At 39.3% G+C, this 21,675-nt stretch overlaps 1 protein-coding gene across 6 annotated transcripts in view; it reads left to right on the top strand.

Annotated features, from left to right (window-relative positions):
• The window catches only part of ARMH3 (armadillo like helical domain containing 3), a 140,032-nt gene that overhangs the window by 32,011 nt on the left and 86,346 nt on the right, over window positions 1–21,675 (top strand). For 4 of the 6 annotated variants that reach the window (XM_081157379.1, XM_081157380.1, XM_081157381.1 and 1 more), the window contains exons 15-20: window positions 1,542–1,643; window positions 6,677–6,735; window positions 8,102–8,167; window positions 9,189–9,258; window positions 10,333–10,393; window positions 16,766–16,854. In XM_081157379.1, coding sequence (XP_081013505.1) covers window positions 1,542–1,643; window positions 6,677–6,735; window positions 8,102–8,167; window positions 9,189–9,258; window positions 10,333–10,393; window positions 16,766–16,854 — 447 coding nt within the window. The remainder of the gene's footprint in view (window positions 1–1,541; window positions 1,644–6,676; window positions 6,736–8,101; window positions 8,168–9,188; window positions 9,259–10,332; window positions 10,394–16,765; window positions 16,855–21,675) is intronic. The other 2 variants (XM_081157383.1, XM_081157382.1) reach the window with 1 other exon arrangement.

Below are 21,675 nucleotides of genomic sequence, written 5' to 3'. Positions count from 1 at the left end.
TGACATTTGACAACTCAGCCTTGGCATGGGAGGACTTTCTGGTAAAGTAAAAATACATATACTTATATATTTCTACATATTATATAAGACAGTTTTTCAATTATTGCTATATATGAGTGGGGGGAAAAGTCCCACCTACCAGTGAGATGCCTTTTTGTATTGGACAAAGGAATGATTATGGCCTCTGAGCTTCAAAATTGGCTGTAGTAGTTTGAAATGACAGTCTCAGGTCATTTACCCATAGCAAGAATTAAGACCTTTTAGTATTTCAACATAAAAGTATATTTGTCTTTTATTAGTTCTTGGGGGCTGAACTGTGGGAAAACAGCCAAGGGTGGGACACACTAATTTCTTCTCATGAGGCTTTTTCCCTGCTTGCTGTGTATTATGGATCCATAATATGCAAATGTTTCCCATTGTTAATAAATGTTCTCTGCATATATCATAATAACTCCAGAGGAATCCATTATGGTATGAATACATATTATGAATATCCCAAACTCAGCTGAGTCTTTCTGGGTGGAAATACAGTAGAAAGCTATAGATTCCCTCGCTTATCTGGGCCATTATGAGCCTCCTTTTCCTTATATATTATGTCTTAGACACTGTAAAAGCACATAACAAAATGTCTAAGTCTAATTTAAAGTCCTAGAAACTTGGGGAATCTACATAAGATTGTTCTGTGTGGGTCAGCCCTGGTCTGGCCCCTCACTGTTCATTGGGACTGTGACATAGAGAGTGGGAGGTGTGGTGTGGTAGTTTTTCTGGGAAACAGCAGCCGCAGGGTATATAAAAGTCAATTCCCAGGCTGTCCCAAGCAATAATGTCCTCCTATTTTCAGTCTGGTATTTCTTTTTAAGCTCCCTTTCACTAGGGGTAAGGGACTAAGGAGTACAATTTGAACGTAGTTCTGCCTTAACTTTTTCCCCTTCCATCTTGGGTATTTCCAGCCTAACGGCTTATTCTCAAAATGGAGCAAGATTTCTCCTTATTAGGAATGAATTGTCATTTATTTTAAGCAGGAGACTCATCAAAGCAAAAATCATTTCTATTCAGTACAGATCTTTCCCTTAGGTACAAATCAAAGTGCCTTTAAGAAGGACCCTGAACCTTTTTGGGATATTTGGAGCTGGAAGTGGAATCAAAATACCCTTTTATTACTGGAAATATAGGGGGGAACACTTTGTATAGTATATGGTTGTCTAACTACTGTGCTGTATAACCTGAAACTAATACAAAATAATATTGAATGTGAACTGTAATTGGAAAAAAAATACCCTTTTTAGGATGTTGGGAAAAAAGCACTGTTCCTGGAGACTGGCCCTCCTAGATATGAGAGAAGGGCATTGGGCTTAATCTTGGAAATAGGAAGGGCTTCAGGGGCCTAGGAAGACTAGATAAAGGTTTTATGGTAAGCACTTGGTCCTCCCTCTGTTGCGGAAAAAACTTATTTAGTGATTTCCTTGTCTGCTGGCAAATTGGCTATGGTGGTAGAAGTGTTAAGTAGTATACACTAACTGCATTTCATTGTACTATTGCAGTTATAAGTTCTGTGGAACTCCCACTGGATGCAGACGTACAGACCAGTAATCTACTGATAACCTTCTTAAAGTATAGCTCCATTGTCATGCAGGACACCAAAGGTAAGGCGTGCTACTTTGGGGGCTCAGGAAGCAGAAGGTGTGGCAGGCAGCTGCTTAGCTAGAATCAAGAAACAGCATTAATACTTTGAAGCTTCCACAAGATGAACTATTGGGGCCTTCTGTGCAGGGTAATGGTCCTGATTATTGGAAAACAGTGATTTCTCATTGCCAGATGGCAGTTAGGTGGTGTTGGGAAAACCTGGAGCTGGAGGGGGAGTATTCCAAAATAGAACAGGAAAAAATGGTCTCTACAAAAACTAGCAAGTTGTCTTAGCAGATTTTGGTAAGTAGATGCAAACTCTTTTGTGTGGGAAGTGGGGGGATTAGCACACTTCAGGGAATTCCCTTTTGAGGACAAGAACTGAAAGCACCAGCTTGTGGTGAGAATTAGAGGACTGTTGCACAGAGTACAGTAGAAAGAGGTGAGATTCAGAGGGACTGTGTTCCTTAACACTTAAAATAGAAGTGTCAGTACCCACCCCGGAAATGCAGAGTGGGAAGTGGGAGAAAAATGGGTGATGGGAAAGTTTTTTCTGTGGTCTTTTAATTGGTGGTAGGCTAGTAGAATCTTTGGGCTAGGAGTGAGAAGGGATTGGGAGGAAACCCAGCAAATTCTATTCAGTATATATCTCAATTTTGTCTTTTTTTAACTCAATTAAAAAAAGTATATTTTCTTTATACTAGATATATCTGTGTTTATAATTTTTCTTTCTATTATTTTTTTGTGGTAAAATATACATAACATAAAATTTACCATTTTAACTGTACAATTTATTGGCATTTAGTACATTTACCCTGTTGTGCAGCCATTACCACCATCTCTTGAACTCTTTTCATCTTGTGAAACTAAAACTCTATCTACATTCTCTCCTTTCCCCAGCCCCATCCACCCCCACCATTCTACTTTCTGTCTATGAATTTGACTACTCTCGGTACCTCATATAAGTGGAGTATATCCCAGTTTTAATATTCTCTGGAAATAAACCTTTTGGGTAGCATTTTCCCTCCATTTTTTTTTTTAATCCTCACTTGAGGATATATTTTCCATTGGTTTTAGAGAGAGAGGTGGGGAGGGAGGATTAGGGGGAGAGAGAGAGAGAGAGAAAGAAACATCAACATGAGAGAGACGCATTGGTTGATTGCCTCCCACACTCACCCTGACAGGGGCGGAGGATCAAACCTGCAACAGAGGTACATGCCCTTGATTGGGAATTGAACCCGCAGCCCTTCTTCCCGTAGGCCGACGCTCTAACCACTGAGCCAAACCAACTACGGCATGGGCTCCAATTTTTTAAAGTGAAAAAATTCGAATATACAGAGAAGTTGAAAGGATCATACAGTCATCGCTCATATACCCATTAATATTTTGCCACATTTGGTTTGTCTCTAAATTTCTTTGTGTGATATTATTTTGGCTGAATCATTTTAAAGTAAGTTGCACACATCATTCTACTTCACACCTTAAGTACTTTGGCATGTATCTAAATATTAAACTTTCTAAGATATCCATTATTATAGCTAAGAAAATCAATAGTAATTCTCTAATATCATGTAATATTCAGTCCATATTTAGTTTTTTCCAGTTGTTCCAAAAGTGTTTTTCATAACTGATAGTTCCTTAACCATACCTAGCATTTTCATGAATATTTTAATTAGCATTTTATTTAGTACCTACTAGTTTATCCAGTGGGCTTCTCTCATTTACAAGGATTTTTTTCCCTAATTACAAAAGTAATTGGAATAGTATTAGTTAAAAATTAAAACATTCTAGCAATGGTTAACTAACAAAGTGAAATTCCTTTGGAATTAAGCTCTTTAGAATTAATTATTCTTAACAATTTGGTGTATATTCTTTTTTTATAAGCCTTTCTTGTGAGAATCTTTAAATCCTATTTTAGAAACCAACTGTTCTCTCTGCTCAGTAGTTGAAGTTTGTGTTCTTAAATTATGATCCATGGATAAGCTTCAGATCCCCAGATAACAAAAAAACCAGTTCCATTGTAGAAACAAATTGCTAAAATACTATTGCTTTTGCCACTTTACTTTCCATGAGGAGAGACTAATGCTTTGTGAGGTAGTTTAGGATTCCTTTAGGCATAAAGTATTTGCCAGGTGGCCTGGGCAGGTTTCTGGTATGAGACTTTTCAGGAATTCCAGAATGGAGCTGAAAGGCTGTGTAAGAGGGTAAGACCAGGATATGGGGGCTTTTGGAGTTAGAAGGAAATGGTAGACAGAGCTAGAGAACTAAAAGATAAATATGGGAAATAAATTGTCAGAGTTAAAAGGAGGCTGGGTGGGCAGAGTCTAAATCCTGTTTCATTCAGATATACTGCATTAGCTCTTGGAGATTTCTGCCTTACAAACTTAGATTTTTTTCTTCTGTTATTCTCAAGAGAGACTGTTATGTGCTAGTAGTCCATATCACAAACTCCTAACATAGAGCAGCCTGTTGGGAGCTGCAGAGAGGTGAACCTCTGAGACTTGCAAGTGTGATCAGGCAGGCAAGGGTAATAAGACTCTTGTGTATCAGTGTTTCTTGAGGCCATTGCTTTTCCTTTATGGAAAGGGGTAACCTCTTCCTTTCTCTCGACATATTGCAGCAAAGAGAAACTGGATGTGACCCTGAAAATGATCTTTTAGCTTTGCTTGATATAACACAGTGAATTGAGGCCCTGGGAACTCATTTTTAGCTTTAATGATTATATAAACCTCTTTGTCCTGGTGACTTTGCCATCTATAAAATGGAAGGCAAAATTGAGGGCAGATTAATTGCAGTATGGGTTGCCTCAGGCTGTCTCTTTAAACACAGGCTGGATTAGGTCTTTGCCAACAGGCAGCCTAAATATGGCAAGGAGCAAGGTTAGGTATGATGAGGTGTTAATTTAAAAAAATGGCTCCTGTGTGGTTTCATTGGACTGGCTTTCTTCCTGTCTCTTAAGCTCCTGACCTTCTGCATGCCCTGGCTAAAGAGATCTCATTATGTTTTTGGGAGCATAGAAGCCATTTTTTCTTGGCTCTGCTCCCCCCTGTCTCCACCCTCACCTTCTTTATTATCTATCATTTGATACCTCTATATTGAAAAACTATATTTACTTTTAATATGTATATAAATATTGCTATAAAGTTTATAAGTATGATAAATATAAATTATAATGTATAATAATAAAATGAACATATGTGAACCTACCACCCAACTTAAGCAGTTATTGATGCTGTTGAAGCTACCTGTGTGTCTTCTTTCCTTTCAGTCACTCCTTTCCTCTCAATTCCCCAGAATTTTGTGTTTATCTCTCCCTTGATTTGATTCTGCTTTCAAAGTCTTTTTACCTTGGGGTTCTTCTGACTTGAGTGTTGTTACCTTAAAGGAGAATCTGCTTAATCTTAAAAGCAGACATTAGGCAAAAATATTTAAAAATACATATATATCTATACATAGACTTCAAGTTGATTCATCAAAGTCTTAACAGCTATGACATCTGGGTAGTATGATTAAGTTTAGTTTTTATTGTCCTTTTCTAAATTTAAAAAAAAAGTTCAAAATGAAATCTGCCTTATTTCTGCGTTCAGAAAGATTATTTTTAAAAGTGGAGAAGTAGCTGCAGGCTTTCCTATGGGAGTTGCTCATCAGGTTTTGGGGGAAGGGAGGATAATGCCAGAGAAAATCTGTGTCTAGAGGTAGAGGTAGAGGAGTCTCATGAATCTGGATTTGCATCAGCAGGGGCACTTCTCTTCTGGGTGCCGAGGGGCTCTTATATAAGCTATGGGGAATGTCAGCTAGGGATTGTCATCATTACTCTTTTTGCACTGCCTATCTCTGAGGAGAGGTAAGTGTATTTTTGGACTATAACCCCCATTATGTTTTTTAATTGTCATGTTTTAGTTGATAGATTCCATCTTTGAGAAAGTAGCAGGTTAACGTTAGGGTGAATACTGTTAGCTCACTTCTATAGCACTGTAATCTGTTAATAGATCTCCTCTCCAGAATGGACTTCAATCTGAGTCCTGCCAGAGCTAAACTGAAACATCATAAGCCATTTGTCTGTTTTGGATAAGTTGGTATGACTCTCTTCTTACCTCCATTTCACCCCCTCACCCATAAAGATCCTTGAAAGTAAATAAGCTTTGATGGTTCTGGTAATTGGAGGGGATGGAGTAGCTCTTTCTTGGTCATGAGTGTGGGCTTAGAGCCCTACTATTCAGGTTTTCTTCATCTTTTTTTTTTTTTCTTTTTAATGTTTTTAGTGAGAGAGGGAGGGAGTAGGGGAGAGAGAGAAAGAGGATCAGCTGCTTCCTGCATGCCCCTGAAACTCGGGCATGTGCCCTCACCGGGAATCAAACCGCAATCTCCTGGATTCTAGGTCAATGCTTAACTCTGAGCCATGCCCAGTTAGGTTTCTTCTTTTTTAATAACTAGAATGTGAGTCCTGGGAGACCAGGGTTCTTCGTTTTGTTCAGTGTCCAATGCAGTGCCTGCTACATAGTAGGTACTAAGTATTACATAGAGTGAATGACTTTGGCAGGAAGAAAAATGATCACAAGTTCACAGCTTTCCTGTTTAAGGAGAAGCATGGGCTGGACCATGGTCTCCAGTTAGTTTCTTTCTGATTCCACTGCCAATTTACTCTGAATAGTGAGGTGTGGGTATAGATGGTGGTGCTTATAGCTGGTGGATGCGGAGAGGTTGGAGAGAGAATAGATCTGACTATTGAGAATCAAAGGGCTGATACGGAAGCAAAGGACATGGCCATGATTTGGGCCATGGCAGTAGAACCATTACACTAATTAGATGACTCTCAGGAACGTAGTTAGCTGTCTATCAGACTACCAGAATATTTAAGAAAAAAATCTTTTGGGGGAATTCTTTTGCCTAGAAGAAAAGCAAGAATTACTCTAGTAGAACCTTGATGATCATTCATGAATTTTTATGGGGAAAGAAAGTAAATGTTCTTTATGATGATACACATCTTTATTCTCTGCTGATAAAAACATGGTCTGGATGATTTAGAGAGAAGGGTTTTATTTTTATTTTACAGATGAGCACCGGCTTCATAGTGGCAAACTCTGTCTGATTATCCTCACATGTATTGCAGAGGTAGGTCTCACCAGTCTGGTACTAGCTCATTTCTTACAAAGTGCTGACTTTTTCTGCGTTTCTTGCCCAGTTCCTGACTTTTAGGGTCCTAAAGCTTGGGAGAGAAAATAGCCCCTTTTGTATTGTCTGCCTTCTCCTGCTAGAGTGTAAGCTCTGATAGCAGGTATTTTGTCTCCCTCACCAGTCTAGTCTCAGTGTCTGGCACTTAGTAGAGGCTCAATTAATATTTACTGCATGAATTAATAATGAATTAATATGATAACTGCTGTAATTGAGAACTAGAAGATTCTTAATAGCTTAAGAGACCTAACCCTCTTTAGAAAAAAGTAATCCTGCCCCTTTGAAGCTGCTCATGTTGGGTATTTTCCATTTCACAAAATGAAAAAAAGAGCTCAGGTTTTCTGTGGGAGGAGGTGGAGAGACAAGCCAAAGAAGGCAATTGGAAAGTGTGTGAGGTTGGGCTGAGTGCAGTTTCGTGGACAAGAGCCTGAGTAGTTAAAGAAGAGGTGCTTTTGCCTTGTAAGGAGGTACTTTTGCTTTGAATAATTAGGCCAGAACTCACCCTGGATCTTGGTGGCAACATAGGTATGGCAGAACTTGCGTCAGTTTAGAGCTAAATTTGTAGCTTCAACCTTCCCCTTCATTAAAACATCAAAGGTGGTCTACGTGGAGTAGAGAGAGATCTGTCTCATTCTTTCCCTTTTTATGTTCTCTGTGAAAAGATGACCCAGTTTTTACCAGGTTAGGGATAGCTAGTTATAGAAGAGCTGCCTGATTAGCAGTTGGTCTAGTGTAATTGCCTTTCAAAAATCTTTCTAAGAAAATCTAATTCCGTCATTCTTCAGTGAAGCCAGTGGCAGACGGGATCTTGCCTACTGCCATGCTGCCCGTGCAGCAGTTTTCTCCTGGTATGCCAAACCTGCTCCTGGTGCACCACAGACCTTTCTTCTTAATTGTAGATTCTCATGTGGAGCGTGCACGTGCATCCTGCAGCCCCTATGAAAACCTTCAAGCTGTCACAAATAGAGCAGGCTCCTTGGCAGATGGGAAAGAAGAGAGAATAGGAAAATAGATTCCTCTCAGCATTTGCTTCAAGTCCCTGTGTTTTAATTTTTATTGTTTGTAATTTGCTTAGAGATTTTGGACCAGTTAGAGACACACTGAGAATTACTCCAAAGTAAAGTCTCATGGCTTAAGTAGGGTTTGACATAAAGGCTCTAGGATTATCTCATTAGCAATCCAATGGGTCCTTGAAAGTATCTCTTAAAGTTCAAGGATTTGTAGGAAGTGTGATAGATTATAAACTGAATTTCTTAAGTAACAGCTCTCATTCCTTACTTTTTCTCTGTATTTTTATTTTTGTTAGGATCAGTATGCCAACGCATTTTTGCATGACGACAACATGAATTTTCGAGTAAACTTACATAAAATGGTAGGTATGACTTTTGCCTCTTGTTTTTTCTTAGAGGAAAATTTTTGTGTGTTTGCAGGATTGGGGTGATGAAATTGATCCTACTTGGAACAAATGTGGGTAGGATGTTATGCTAAAGGACTCTTGCTTGACTGCTGCTCAGTAGACCCAGGCCTATTGTGATTTTTTTTTGCGTGTCAAGGAGCTGTTTCTTACTCAGGAGAGGACGGAAAGATCCGCAACTATATACCCATGGTAGTAATATTAAAATGTATCAGTAACATAGATTTTTTAACAAAGACATTGGCCTAAGCCTTTTGTTTTCAAAATGTAGTATGAGTAGTAGGGGAAATAGAATATGAAGGATCAGGAAATTTACTAACTTGGAGATACATTCAGAAATATCGCAGGTTGTGGGTTTGATCCCTGGTTGAGGTACATATGGAAGGCAACTTATCAGTGTTTCTCTCTCTCTCTCCCTCTCCCTTCCTCTCTCTCCAAAATCAATAAAAATAAATTAAAAAAAAATCACATGGAGGTTTACAACTGAAACTTACTTTTGTTTTCTGGTAACTGCTACTGTTGCTGCCTTTACATTCGCTTTGTCTTCTTTTTTCCTTAATTGTACATCAGGGAATGTACTAGTGCACCTCTTTTGTTTATGATGTACTAGTGCACCTCTTTTGTTATTAGTGATGTACTAGTGCACCTCTTTTATTGTTAGTGATGTACTAGTACACCTCTTTTGTTATTAGTGATGTCACTTGTATAGATAAAATCAAAGTAAAAAACAACAGCTTTTCCGTTGTATAGTATCCTCCAGCACCCTGTAGGGCTGCTGTCTTGCTGTGAGTTGTGTTTTTATCACAGGGTTGCATTAGTAACTGAGAAGCATTTATAAGCCCTCCCTGCCCCACCCCATCCCCACCACTAGAAAAGGTAGCATCTCTGTAGTAGTTATGTTATTTACATGAAAACCATGTGATGAGCCATTGGATGTCAGTTCAGGTGCCTATTAATTTCATTTCTTTTTTGTTTGAAGCCTATGCGACACAGGAAGAAAGCAGCAGACAAGAACCTTCCCTGCCGTCCTTTAGTATGTGCAGTCCTGGGTAAGTATCATCATAATTGGCATTTTTCTGAGTCAGTGACAGGTTTTCATGATTAAGATGAGGGATAGATCCTAGCTGATATACTTCTTCCTCAGAGAAGTTTTTACTAGCTGTTTCTTCCCTGGCCTAAGAAACCACGTTTTTGTTGAGTTTGGTAAAGCAACTTCGTTGAATAAAATGTTCAATTAAAGGGTGCTCTTGTTCAAAGAAAAAGATCTTTCTAAGAAGACAAATGGCTAAGTCTAATCCTGATACATGATTTACATTTGTAAATTATCTTACTCCTGGTCAAGATTTCAGATTCTTCCCTCTCTTTCTTGGTTCAAATTGATGTGTCAGCTGGCCAGGAGGCTTGAAGTTCAAGGTTCAGACATGCAAAACTTCCTCTGAGTAAATTAAGCTGGGATGAGGCTGACAGAGCTGACAGGTAGGGGGCTGTATCTTAGGTAATTTTGTCAGAATGCTGCATTTTCCTCAGGGGAATGATCTGAACTCTTAATCCCATTTCATTTGAATATTCAGTCCTAGTTCCTGAATCTACTTGATTTTAGAAACAGTGATTAAGACTATATAATAAACTTTTATTGACCCAAAGCCCCACAGACCATTTCAGTCAATATCTGTCAAACTGAGCCTGATAGTGAGATGAGACAGACAGACATAGCTTTAGAGCTGAGTCTCTGGTTACATTGGTGTGACCCATAATTTCTACTCTGCTTACCTCATCACTTGGTTCTCAGAATATGATTCCCCTCTGGCATTTTGCATTAGTACCATGGTATGAAAAACCTGTACAGTGAAATCTCCCTTGAATCTGAATTTATTGGCAGGTCAAAGCATCTTTTTGGAAGTAGGAGAGTGAACAAATTTTCTTGATACTTTACAAGTGGCAGGTGGTGAAAAGTGTTGCAAAAGTGCCTTATGTAAAATAAATTTAAGGCATGTGAATAAAGATGTGCTTAGTGGATGCCACTCAGCACAAGTGCAGAGTGTACTCAGATGGTTTTTTCCAACTCAAAGGAAAGGAATGAATTTCCTTTTGATCGATTTAATTTTTCTCCTTTCCCCATTCAGACCTGATGGTAGAGTTTATTGTAACACACATGATGAAGGAGTTTCCTATGGATCTCTATGTGTAAGTACTATGGTTCATTTAATGTGTTCAAATCTATTTTATAGAGTTGAGTGATAGGAAATTTATAGTCACACAATTTCTATGTATACTTCACTTCAGGAAAAACAAATTTGTGTGTGGAGAAGTGTCAGGGAGCATTTTATGGCCTGGATTTATATTACACATCTTTCCAGAAGGCGGAAAAAGTACATCCACAATTTGGATTCTATACATATCTTCATTATCACTTGTAGGCACATTGCATGAGGATCAAGGCTGATGCATTGAAGCTGTGATCATGGGTGGCCGTTGTAATCCAAAGATACGGAATACCAGCGGACCTCTTAGTCATCCCTGGGCTTTGGCATCAAAATGGTCAGCAGTAGTTAGAAGGTAGAGAAAGGCCAGAGAGATAGAGCTTCTGGTCCATTCTTAGCTTAAATTGTCCTGGCAGCCTAGCCAGAACTCTGCTAACTAGGCAGATTATTTATACAGTGGCCTGGCTGGGAGATTCCTGCTTCCTGAGGAGATCTGATAGTTTCTCACAATTCTTGACAACCAGTACAGCTAGAGGCAATTGAAAATCATATTTTAGCAAAGTTTAAGCTTTATGGCTTTCTTTCTCTTTTGCTGTTTCTGCCTTTTAAAAAATATTTCTATATTTGTTTATTGGTTTTAAAGAGAAAGAGAAAGGGGGAGAGAGAGAGATGGCGGGGAGAGAAACAGAAACATTGACTTATTTATGAATTCATCGATTGATTCTTGTATCGAACCCCCAACTTTATCATATTGGGACAACATTCTAACCAACTGAGCTACTCAGCCAGTCTTTAATGCCCAAGAATGGCTATGCCACATTAGTGTGATCCAAAATATGTATATTATCTTTATTCCTTAAAAAGCATCTGAATTGAGTCTGACTACAGAATTGGTACCTCCATTTTTTTGAGCAAGAGAGAGCATTTTGGTGCACAGAAAGGAGGCTCAGTGTACCTCATTCTAATGCCAGGCCTGTGATCTAGGGAATATAAAGGACTTTGCTCGGAATAGAGTTCCAGCTTTTTGGACTGTTTGTAAGCTATATTGTCTTGGTGTTCTAGGTCTGAAATAATGATACAAATTTTACTTTTGGTAAAAAGGCTGCAATTTGCATTTTTTTCATATCTTTTGGGTGTTTAGAATTAGCCTGATCCTTTATTTCAATTCAAAGATTACAAAAAGCTGCTTTTTATAATACTTGTCAGATGAATTTTTTGCTTGTTTTAGATGGGATCTCCAAACGTCAATACCTTAGGGATCAGGTTTGTTTTGCTAGAGACTTTATTTCTAGCTTGATTATCTTATGTTCTAGTTTTAGGATATGTTATTTACTTTGTAGTATATTATTATAGTCTCAGTTTTCTCATTTTCCAAGTAAGGAAACTCAGGCTCTGGAAATGCTTTGCCCTGGTTTCTTCTGTTAATAAGCACTATTGTCTAGACTGGAACCCAAGTTTTCTTACAATAAATTCTAGGCTGTTGCCATCCCTTCTCAGGCGAATTAGTTATTTGTTATTGTGTAACAAACTACCTCAAAACCTAGTGGTTTAAAACCAACATGTATTATCTCAGTTTCTGTGGTTCAGGAATCTAGGAGCAGCTTAGCTGGATAGTCTTGGCATAGGGTTTCTCACAAGGCTCCAATCAAAGTGTTAGCTGGGGCTGAGTCTCTACTAGGGCTAGAGAATGCTTCCAAGCTCACTTACATGGTTGTTGGCAAACCTCAGTTTCTTTCTACTTGGGCCTCTCCATAGGATTGCTCGATATGACCGCTGGCTTGCCCCAAAGCCAATAGTTGAAGAGAGAAAGAGAGAATGAGCCTAGGATGGAAGCCATAGTGTCTTTTACAACCTAATCTCAAATGACAAATCATTTCTCTTGGGCACACAGACCAACCCTGATACAGTGTGGGAAGGGACTAAACAAAGGTGTGAATGTCAGGAGGTGGGGACCACTGGGGCCATCTTGCAGGCTGGCTATCATAGTTTCACACCTAGTTAGGTTATATCACCAATATTCAAACTCAAGTCTCTCTGACCCCAGAGGCTGTACTCTTAACCACCACTTGATAAGTGACAGAGGGTGACTAATTCTGACTGGGGCATCAGAGAAGATGTCTGAAGATTGGTTGTTGCATTTGACCTGAGTCATAAAGAAATAGGAGTTTTCTGCGTGAGGGAGTGAGAGAGGAATATACTGAGCAGGGGACCAACATGTTCAAGGGCTTGGAAGTGTGGCCTGTTTGGAGAATAGAAAGTAATTCAGGATGATTAGAGCATAGGGTGCATGGAGGAAAGATAGGAGAGTAATAAAAACATTGCCTGAGATTAAGTGGATGATGGGGAACAGCTGCAGATGGAGAAGACATGATAAGATTGTGTGTTCAGTACATAGAGTTACTGGTATGTGTCTATCCACCCAAACCTTTATATCCCAGCCAATGAACCTGGTCTACACTAAATACTTAACTCCCTCCTCCCTCTAGTTCCTAACTTTTTCTGTGTTGCCTTGCTTTCTCAGTTGCTTTTTCCATCTGTTCCCTAATTTAATGTCCTGAGGTTAGGGAAGATGGAGAAGATAATGAGGCATCAAGCTGACAGAGGCTGGGCAGAAGGTCCCACCCTCAGGCTGAATTCACTTTCTTCGTTACTGCCCACGGGCATATTTCCAGATCTTCCTCCCCCCTTTTCAATCCTCTTTCCAGTTTTTGGCATTTGCAGCATCAAGTCCTTTTTAGGCGAACTTATCTGCTCCCAGCTGGGCATCAGGCCAGGTTGTTGCTCTACTTCTCATTATGTATGGCTTTTCAGCAGCTTACAGCAGAATGAGAAGTTGAAAGCAAAATGAATTTCTACCATTTCAGATAAGTTTATAATCCTCCTGGTGAAATATGAAGAAATATGGAGTATAGCAAGACTTAATACTCAAAGCCAGAATCTGGGTCAGAAATGAAACAGTTTCACATCTGTGTATTAGTGCTATAGGTAAAGTAATAATGGGGCAGGTGCTTACACAGAAAGAAGAGAGAGAACGGAAGGGCAGGAGGGAGGGAGGAAGAAGGAAGAAGGGGAAAAAGGAAGGAAAAAGAAGAGAGAAAGAGGTGGGAAAACCCAAGCAGTTTCCACTCCTGGCTGTACTCCTTGGTTCTGGCTGCCACCCCCACTGCTGCCATAGGATCTGGGATTGAGAGGAAATAGTCTCTGAGGAGTAAACTCTCCTTTAAGTTACTCTTACATGGAAAACTTGGACTCTTTTAAGGCAGAGAGTTCCAAATATGGGGGTAGGTGTCAGAAGAAAGTAGAGACTTCATTGGGCCCCACATGAAAATTTCAGGTTAAAGTAGAAGTGTCTTGTGTTGAAATAGGACACCACTACACACGTGAAAGAAATTTGGAGCAATTCAGCCAATATATAATTTTAAGATTGTAGCAGTGTCAAAATTTTCATTCTGCTTGGTAAATAGTGTAAGTTGAGACCACAAGGCTAATGATGTCACTTGTTGCGTAGCTGCAGAGGCAGGAACAGAACCTAGGAACAATGCAGGAATGGAACTCAATAGCCTTTAACCAGAGGGTGGTGGCAGTGGCAGCAAGGAGGGGGGGCAGAGGTAGTACCTCATTGCTACTCCACAGTGGCTCAGTGTTGGGATGGCATTGCCAAAAGAGCCAAGGTATAGGCAGGCTGTCTGGATCCAGGCCATGTGAGAAGTGCTAGCATATAGGAATGTACCGTGGATGGGTGGTCATATATGTGAAGCATCCAGCCACCCTTGCTGGCTGCAACAAAGCTTTCAGCACCAGAGACCTAATGACTATCAATTTACTGGTGAAATCAATAGGAGAGTTTGTATATTCCTAAGTTAAACCATGGCTCAGGTAAGGGTATCCTGTAGCTAGTGACAACTGCATTAAACAGGAGATCATACTACAATTTCTAAAACTGAACAAATGATTTGGAAACTATTAGGATGATTTACACTTTAAGTTTTTGTCTCTTGGTAAGTAGTTTTGATACAATTTAGTCTATTTAGAGAATAAAGGAATTAAAATTTTTTGATGTATATATTGATTTATATCTTAATTTATATTTCTGTATGGTTTGCAAAATATTTTTAGTATCACTCTTGAAGATACTGAAGTCTGTCAAGAAAGGTCTGTTACATAGTTTCTCATAAAATTATATCTGAGGGGCTCCTACTGAGAGCTAAGGGGTATGGGAAGAAGAGAGAGGTGAATAGGGGACAAGGAGAATGGTCACGTAAGGTAGCAGCGCAGGCCCACTACTGGGAATATTTTGAAAACTTCTAGGATTTTAACTCACAAATTTAGTTTACTTCATTTGTGTCTTTGATATGTTATGAGGCACTTTGATTTCTCTAGCTTGTATCTTTGGTTCTCACTCCACAGAGGGAGGTTTGCAGTGTTTTTTTGTTGTTATTTTCTGTTTTGCCTTATTTTTCTCCCTTCTGCTAAGAGGCCCAAGAAATTAGCTACCCCCCTTTTTGCTTGATTTCACGAACTGTCAGATTGATACCCAACAGATTGATACAGTATCTGCTGAAGTTATTAGTAAGACCTCAGGATACTCTTTGTCTCAGATTAAAACCATAGAACCTGAGAGAGTCTCAGTCCCACCTTTAGAAGGATTCTTTACTTGAAGCTGTCATTCAGTTGGATTGCAATTGGGGATATTAGGTAGAAAGGAGCCACTTTTTGCTATGTCCCTTTGCCTTGCTTATTTTGTCTCCTGTCTTTGTTTTCCCTGCCTCATTCTTTCATGGCAGAACAGTTTCAGAATGAAAAGTCTCTTTCATTTGCCTGAAATTAGCAGGTTATCTGGGTCCAGTTTCGAGGAACTTGATAACTTTATTCTGGGAAGACTTTCGGGGTCCATTTTCTAGGAACCTGACAACTTAATTCTAGGAAGACTTAAGTGCTAGATGTTAAGTTGGTATGCAGTCAATATTTGTTGAGTAATGAATGAAAAGATAGGTCTGACAGTTTCTTCTTTTTAAATTTTTATTGATTTGAGAGAGAGAGGAAGGGAGGGAGAGAGAAAGAAACATCAATTTGTTGTCCCACTTACTTATGCATTCATTGGTTACTTCTTGTATGTACCCTGACTGGGGATCAAACCTGCAACTTTGGTGTATCAGGATATTTTTCCATTGCTTTTCAGAGAGAGTGGAAGGGGGAGAGGGAGGAAGAAACATCAATGTGAGAGAGACACATCGATTGGTTGCCTCCTGCATGTGCCCTGACTGGGAATTGAGCCTGCAACCAAGGTATGTGCCCGTGGCTGGAATTGAACCCAGGACCCTTCAGTCCAAGGGCCGATGCTCTAATCACTGAGCTAAACTGGTAAAGGCAGACAGTTTCTTCTTGTGTGATGAGCCTGGAGCTCCAGAGGGTTATAGTCCAAGCTTTGGGTCTCTGTTTCCACTTGCTCCTCTTTCCAACCTACTTTCTGTACATATTTGCCAATTCTGGACATTTTATGTAAGTGAAATTATATATTACCTTTTGTAACTTTTACTTAGCATAATATTGGCTAGTTTTATACATGTTGTAGCATGTATTAGTACTTCATTCCTTTTTATGGCTAGTTAATATTCCATTGTATGACAATATGACATCATTTTGTTTATCCATTCTGCAGTTGATAGACATCAGGTTGTTTATATCTTTGGCTGTTATGAATAATGCTGCTATGGACATTCATGTACACATTTCAGTGTGGATGTATGTTTCATTTTTCTTGTGTATAAATACCTAGTAGTGGAATTGGTGGGTCATATAATAACTCTATGTTTAACATTTTGAGGACTTCTAAACTGTTTCCCAAAGTGGTTGTACCATTTTACATTTCCATCAGCAATATATGAGGTGCTCCAATTTCTTTATAGCCTCACAGCAGTCAAAAGTTTTGTTTTTGTGTGGACTTTCCCCCACTTTGACAAAAGGAGAAGGGACATTTACACTGTCATTTTTGAAAACAAGTTAAACCTTGAGAATTTAGATTCTTGGTTCATAAATTAACTTACTAGTTCTCTCCATAGTATTCTTTTATGATTTGCCCATTGTGTTTCTGTATCCCCATTGCCAAGGACTTATAAACAGAATTGCAGTGGTAAATAGTTTGAATTCTTCTGATACATGCATACATCCTCTATCCCAATTAAGATAGAAAACATTTCTATTCTCTAAAAAGTTACTCTGTGCCCATTTCTAGAGGGTGTTAATTTTTTTTCAATCCTCACTGGAGGATATGTGTTTTTCCACTAAAGAAAGGGTATCTTTGGTGAGTGCACCATATTCTTAGGCTTACCCCAGTTTTTTTCTTCCTCTGTTACAGACGCTGCATTCAAGTAGTACATAAGCTACTTTGTTACCAGAAGAAGTGTAGAGTACGCCTGCATTACACCTGGCGGGAGCTCTGGTCAGGTAACTTTCTCTTTTTAATTCATCCTCTTTTCCTATGTCTTTTATGAGCCCTTAGGCTGGGGCACAGGATGAATTATTATTATTTTTTTGTTTATTTTTGTTTAAAATATTACAGATGTCCCTTTTTTCCCCCAATGACCCATTCCACCCTGTCCCACCCCCCTCCCCAGTCTCTCTCCCCACCATTGTCCGTTTCCTTGGGTTGTGCATATATGCATATAAATTCTTTGGTTACTCTCTCCCCCTCTACCCACCTGCCCTCCTCCAACCCTCTGACATTCGTCAGTCTGATCTATGCTTCCATGAGGATGAATTATTTTTAACTTTTTAGTTTGTTTAGGATACTTCTATTTTCATTTATATTTTTTTTGTCATTTCAGCCTTGTTCTTTTTTTTTTTTTTTAAAATATATCTTTATTGATTTCAGAGGGAGGAAAGGAGAGGGGGAGAGAGAGATAGAAACATCAATGATGAAAGAGTCATTGATCGGCTGCCTCCTGCACGCCCCTGACTGGGGATCAAGCCTGCAACCCGGGCATGTGCCCTGACCAGGAATCGAACCCCGATCGCCTGGATCCTAGGTCGATGCTCAACCGCTGAGCCATACCCAGCCGGGCTTAGCCTTGTTCTAATCCATACTTGAGCATGTCACATATCTATTTCATATTCTCTTGTTCCCTCTCCTCCCTATATTTTTTTGTCAGCTGTTAGAAACAATTGAATAATTCTTGAGTTCCAATGCTTCTTCCTTTGAGTAAGAGAGAGTAGTCAGTACAAACTTGGATCCTCTCTAGATTCCATTTGGTAGCAGCATATGGACTATAGGGAGGCTTCTGTGTCTTTCTTCAAGATGAGTAATCTCAGGAGGAATGTCTTAGGGAGAGGGGGTGCAGAGATGAGGGAATCCTATTCTTTGTGTTATATCTGGCATTATTACTGTTTACAGACAGTGTCAATTGTGCCACTCCCCCTGTGCCAGAGACAAAAACAGCAAATTACAGTGTTTACTTTTGTCTTTGTATCCTTTTGGTAGCCTAGTAAAGTCACTGCCACCCCTGCAGGTGGGAAGTGGCTCTTCTCTAAGGGTAAAATTAATGCTGGTTTGCCTCCTCTTTCCTTGTTGCAATTTAATTGGAGCTTACAGGAAAGCAGAGGAGAGACATGTTCCCTGAGGCATGCATTTGCTGATAGGTCCTGTGGCTTTCCTGACCTGATGGTACAATAAAGTCTTCTCCACATAATTATAGTGATGAATGGTTACTCCACCCGTGGGAGAGCTTCTCTATATGCTCAGCAGAGGAGTATGTGTTAGTTTCAGAGGCTTTTTAAGAAAAGGACCAGTAACCCCGCCCCTTTCTATGGAATTCATTTCACTTGTTGTGACATCTTGTTTCCTCCCAACCCAATTTGGCTTTCTAAATTTAGTTCTCTGTAATGGGAAGTAGAGGTCTTTAATTAATGGATTAGCAAGATCTTTGCAGTTAATGCCTGTGGTGGTGAAGGGGGAGTAGGAGAATAACACTAAATGGCAATGGTGGCATTTTGGTATTTTATAAAAGAGTAATGATTTGTGTGAGAGTTCAGACTGAGGGAATGTCAGAAGAGCTAAAGAGATCAAAAGAGATTGAAATGACTAGTTAGTAGAATTTCTTAGGAACAGTTCTTTTTAATATAAAGGACTACTATGGCCATCTATGAATAGTTAATTATACGATTGTAAGGCTCTAAAAAGTTAGGATTGGCGAGAAATACAAAAATGATGCAAATCCGTGGATATTGGTACAGTTGTAGGACTTATAACAAGTACAAATGGTTTATGTAACTGAGATGAAGTTATACATTGTAGCACTGAAGAGCTGGTGGTAGTAGTCATTTCTGCTTGCTTTTGATTTGCTTCTATTTTTTGTTTTCATTTTTTTCAAGTTTCTATTTTTTTAAATATATAAAGTATTACAGATGTCCTCTTTTTCTGCCACTGACCCCTTCTACCCCCCCCCCCCCCACTCCTTCACCACACTATTGTCTGTGTCCATGGGTTATACATATATGCATATAAGTTCTTTGGTTAATCTCTTTGCACCTGCACCCTCCCCAAATTTTCTTTTATTCTATTTTCTTTCCTTTCTATCCTAGCTATTCCATCTCTGGCCCCTGGGATTTCTCTGGCTTTTCTCCCATCCTTATCATCTGTTGTCTTCTTCCTCATTGCACTGTTCATGTTGCCTTTTCCACATTGCCTTCTGCTGTTCACTCTGGCTGTCTCCCTGGAGCCCCTAGGCTTACCATTGCTCTCCTACCTCTACCTTATATCCTATCCTTTGTGCTACTGTTGTCATACATTTTACTTTTACATAGGTTATAAACCCTACAATGCATTGCCATCATTTTTATTTAAAGAAGCAATTATCTTTTAAATAAATTTAAAAATGTCTTTTATATTAATCTTTTCTGGCTCTTACATTTCCCCATCTGGCTAGGAAGTTGTGGGACAGGAGACCATTATGTATTGGTCAGTTGGCTAAAGTCTTTTGAGTACTTCCTGTAGAGTCAGCTCTGTTTGTAATTATGTGCTATCTCAGAACTGATTGCCATTCTAAGGCCCTTGAAAGGTTGAGCAGAAGTATATATGAGTGTCATTAGTGAGGCCTGGATGACTGCTTGCTTCTAAGGCATAGGCATTTGTGCTAGAGCTCTCTGCCAAGTGAGGTTAGCTCCTTTTCCTATATAGACTGGATGAGCCCTCCTGGAACCCTGGCTCCATGTATTTATACATGGTGTATATAGTGAGATGTAGAGCAGCGGGTGTTAAGGAAAGCTGCAAGATATTACACCACATGTGATGCATCAGAGCCCATAATAATGTATAATATTGCAATCAGTGAATACAAATGTGACTGTGGTGGATCCACCCACTTACTGGCTGGTGCCTCCCCTCATATGTTATGCCCATGTTTTCACTCTTTCTTTGCCTTCTAGACTTTTGAATTTGAGAGAAGTGTTGCAGCTCATCATGGCAAATATGCTTACGTGTGTAGATGCTTGCCTGTACATGTGCTGCAAACTTCAATTGAATTTTATTTATAAATAAGATTGGTAAGGCATATGTGTTGTTAGTTGGAGACACAGAAGTCCTTGGGTGTCTAGGAAGCAGTCATCTAGGGCTCAAATGCCTTTTGACATTTGGAATGTGGGTGTTTAATGTCCCTGCACTTGGCTGTTGAATACAGTAGCTTTTTTTTTTATTGGGGAGGCAGCCAAAGCCCCCTTTTAAATTCTTATACGGAATTCTCAGGCTTTGTCTAATGGACAAGGAGAAGCCAGCGATGTTAGTGGGGGATGTTAATCATGCCTGATATGTTGGTTTTACAGATACAACAAGCCATGACGTACTCCTTGCTGTCTGTCTATTTATATGATGCCTGTCACCATGGTATCTGAGTATGTGGGGAAATATATTTAGGCTAACTTCAACTAGAATATGGAAAGGACTCTCTCATTGCCCTCTTTTCAGCAATCACTATTTTTCACCAAGTTATGGAAAGTTCAGAAACTCTTCTTTGACTTCTAGGCTACCCAGATCTCCTATTTTGAGTAAAAGGTTAGGCCTTAAACTCTCCTCTGATAGAGATAGAAAAGTGGTTGTTTGTATAAGATCTAGTGAAATAGTTCTTTACCTTTGAGAATGTAATGAAAGATATGATCTTTGTATCCAGAAAAAATATGTTTGCACATACATATTGTAATTTCAGAGGTAATTTCATGGAGTTCATGGACCCTTTGAGAGCCCTTCCATGATTCCATGTTAAGAATCCTTATCTTAATTTTAGGTTCGGACTCCCAATTAATTCTCTTTTCTCTGAACATCTTAGTATCTGGTTAAATATTTTTTCTGTGTTTACTGATCATACTGCATTCCTCCTGGGAACTTTAGCTTAGCAGTTTCCTTTCTGAACTTTTTTTAACATTTAAAAAAATTGACTTAGAGAGAGGGAGGGGGCGGAGAGAGAGAAACATTAATGTGAGAGAGATGCATCGATCAGTTGCCTCCCGCACGCCCGACTGGGCATCCAACCTGCAACCTGAGTATGTGCCCTGATTGGGAATCGAACCCGCCACCTTTTTGATGTACGGGATGATGCTCTAACCAACTGAGCTACACTGGCCAGGGCTCCTCTCTGAACTTGAGGCTAAAGACCATTTTGGTTACTATGTTTTATTTCTTGTGTCTTCCTATAGCACTTGGAGATTCTATTTTAGCATATCATTGTTTAGCATAACATTGTTTTGTTATGTTAGCATATATCTGTACAATGACTTGTTTAAATATCTATACTCTTTTAAAAGTTCCTGGAGGGCAGGGTCTGTGTTTTAATCATTGTTTCATCCCCAGAACACTACTTGGCTTATGATAGGGGCTCAGAAAACATTTGAAAGAATAAATAAATGGACATGTAGAATTTCCATTAATGATGAATTGATGTCCTCTTAAAGCAGCACAGTGTTGTGTTTGGACCTCAAAACTACAACAACAACAATAATAGAACCCAGTAGGATGTTTGTCATCACGTTTCTGTTGAACTGACTTCATCACCTTTTAATTTGGGTTATTGATGTGAAAGGGAGTGATAGGTACTTTCTCTTTCCTTTGTCTCTTTCTTCCTTACCTACAGATACATGGATTGCTTTTTACCAAGTAAAAATGGAAACATCATTTCTAAGTCATTAACCAAAGAATGAATAGAATGTTTAGAGAGAAACATGTAGTTGTTGGAGAGGGAAATCTTTGAACAGAGCTTCATGGAGTCACCTTATTTTACTACT

Source organism: Miniopterus schreibersii, assembly GCF_964146895.1.
Source record: "Miniopterus schreibersii genome assembly, chromosome: 14".
NCBI classification, from domain to species: domain Eukaryota; kingdom Metazoa; phylum Chordata; class Mammalia; order Chiroptera; family Miniopteridae; genus Miniopterus; species Miniopterus schreibersii.
The sequence above is the reverse complement of the archived record's forward strand: the minus strand, read 5'-3'. Positions and strand labels throughout refer to the sequence as shown.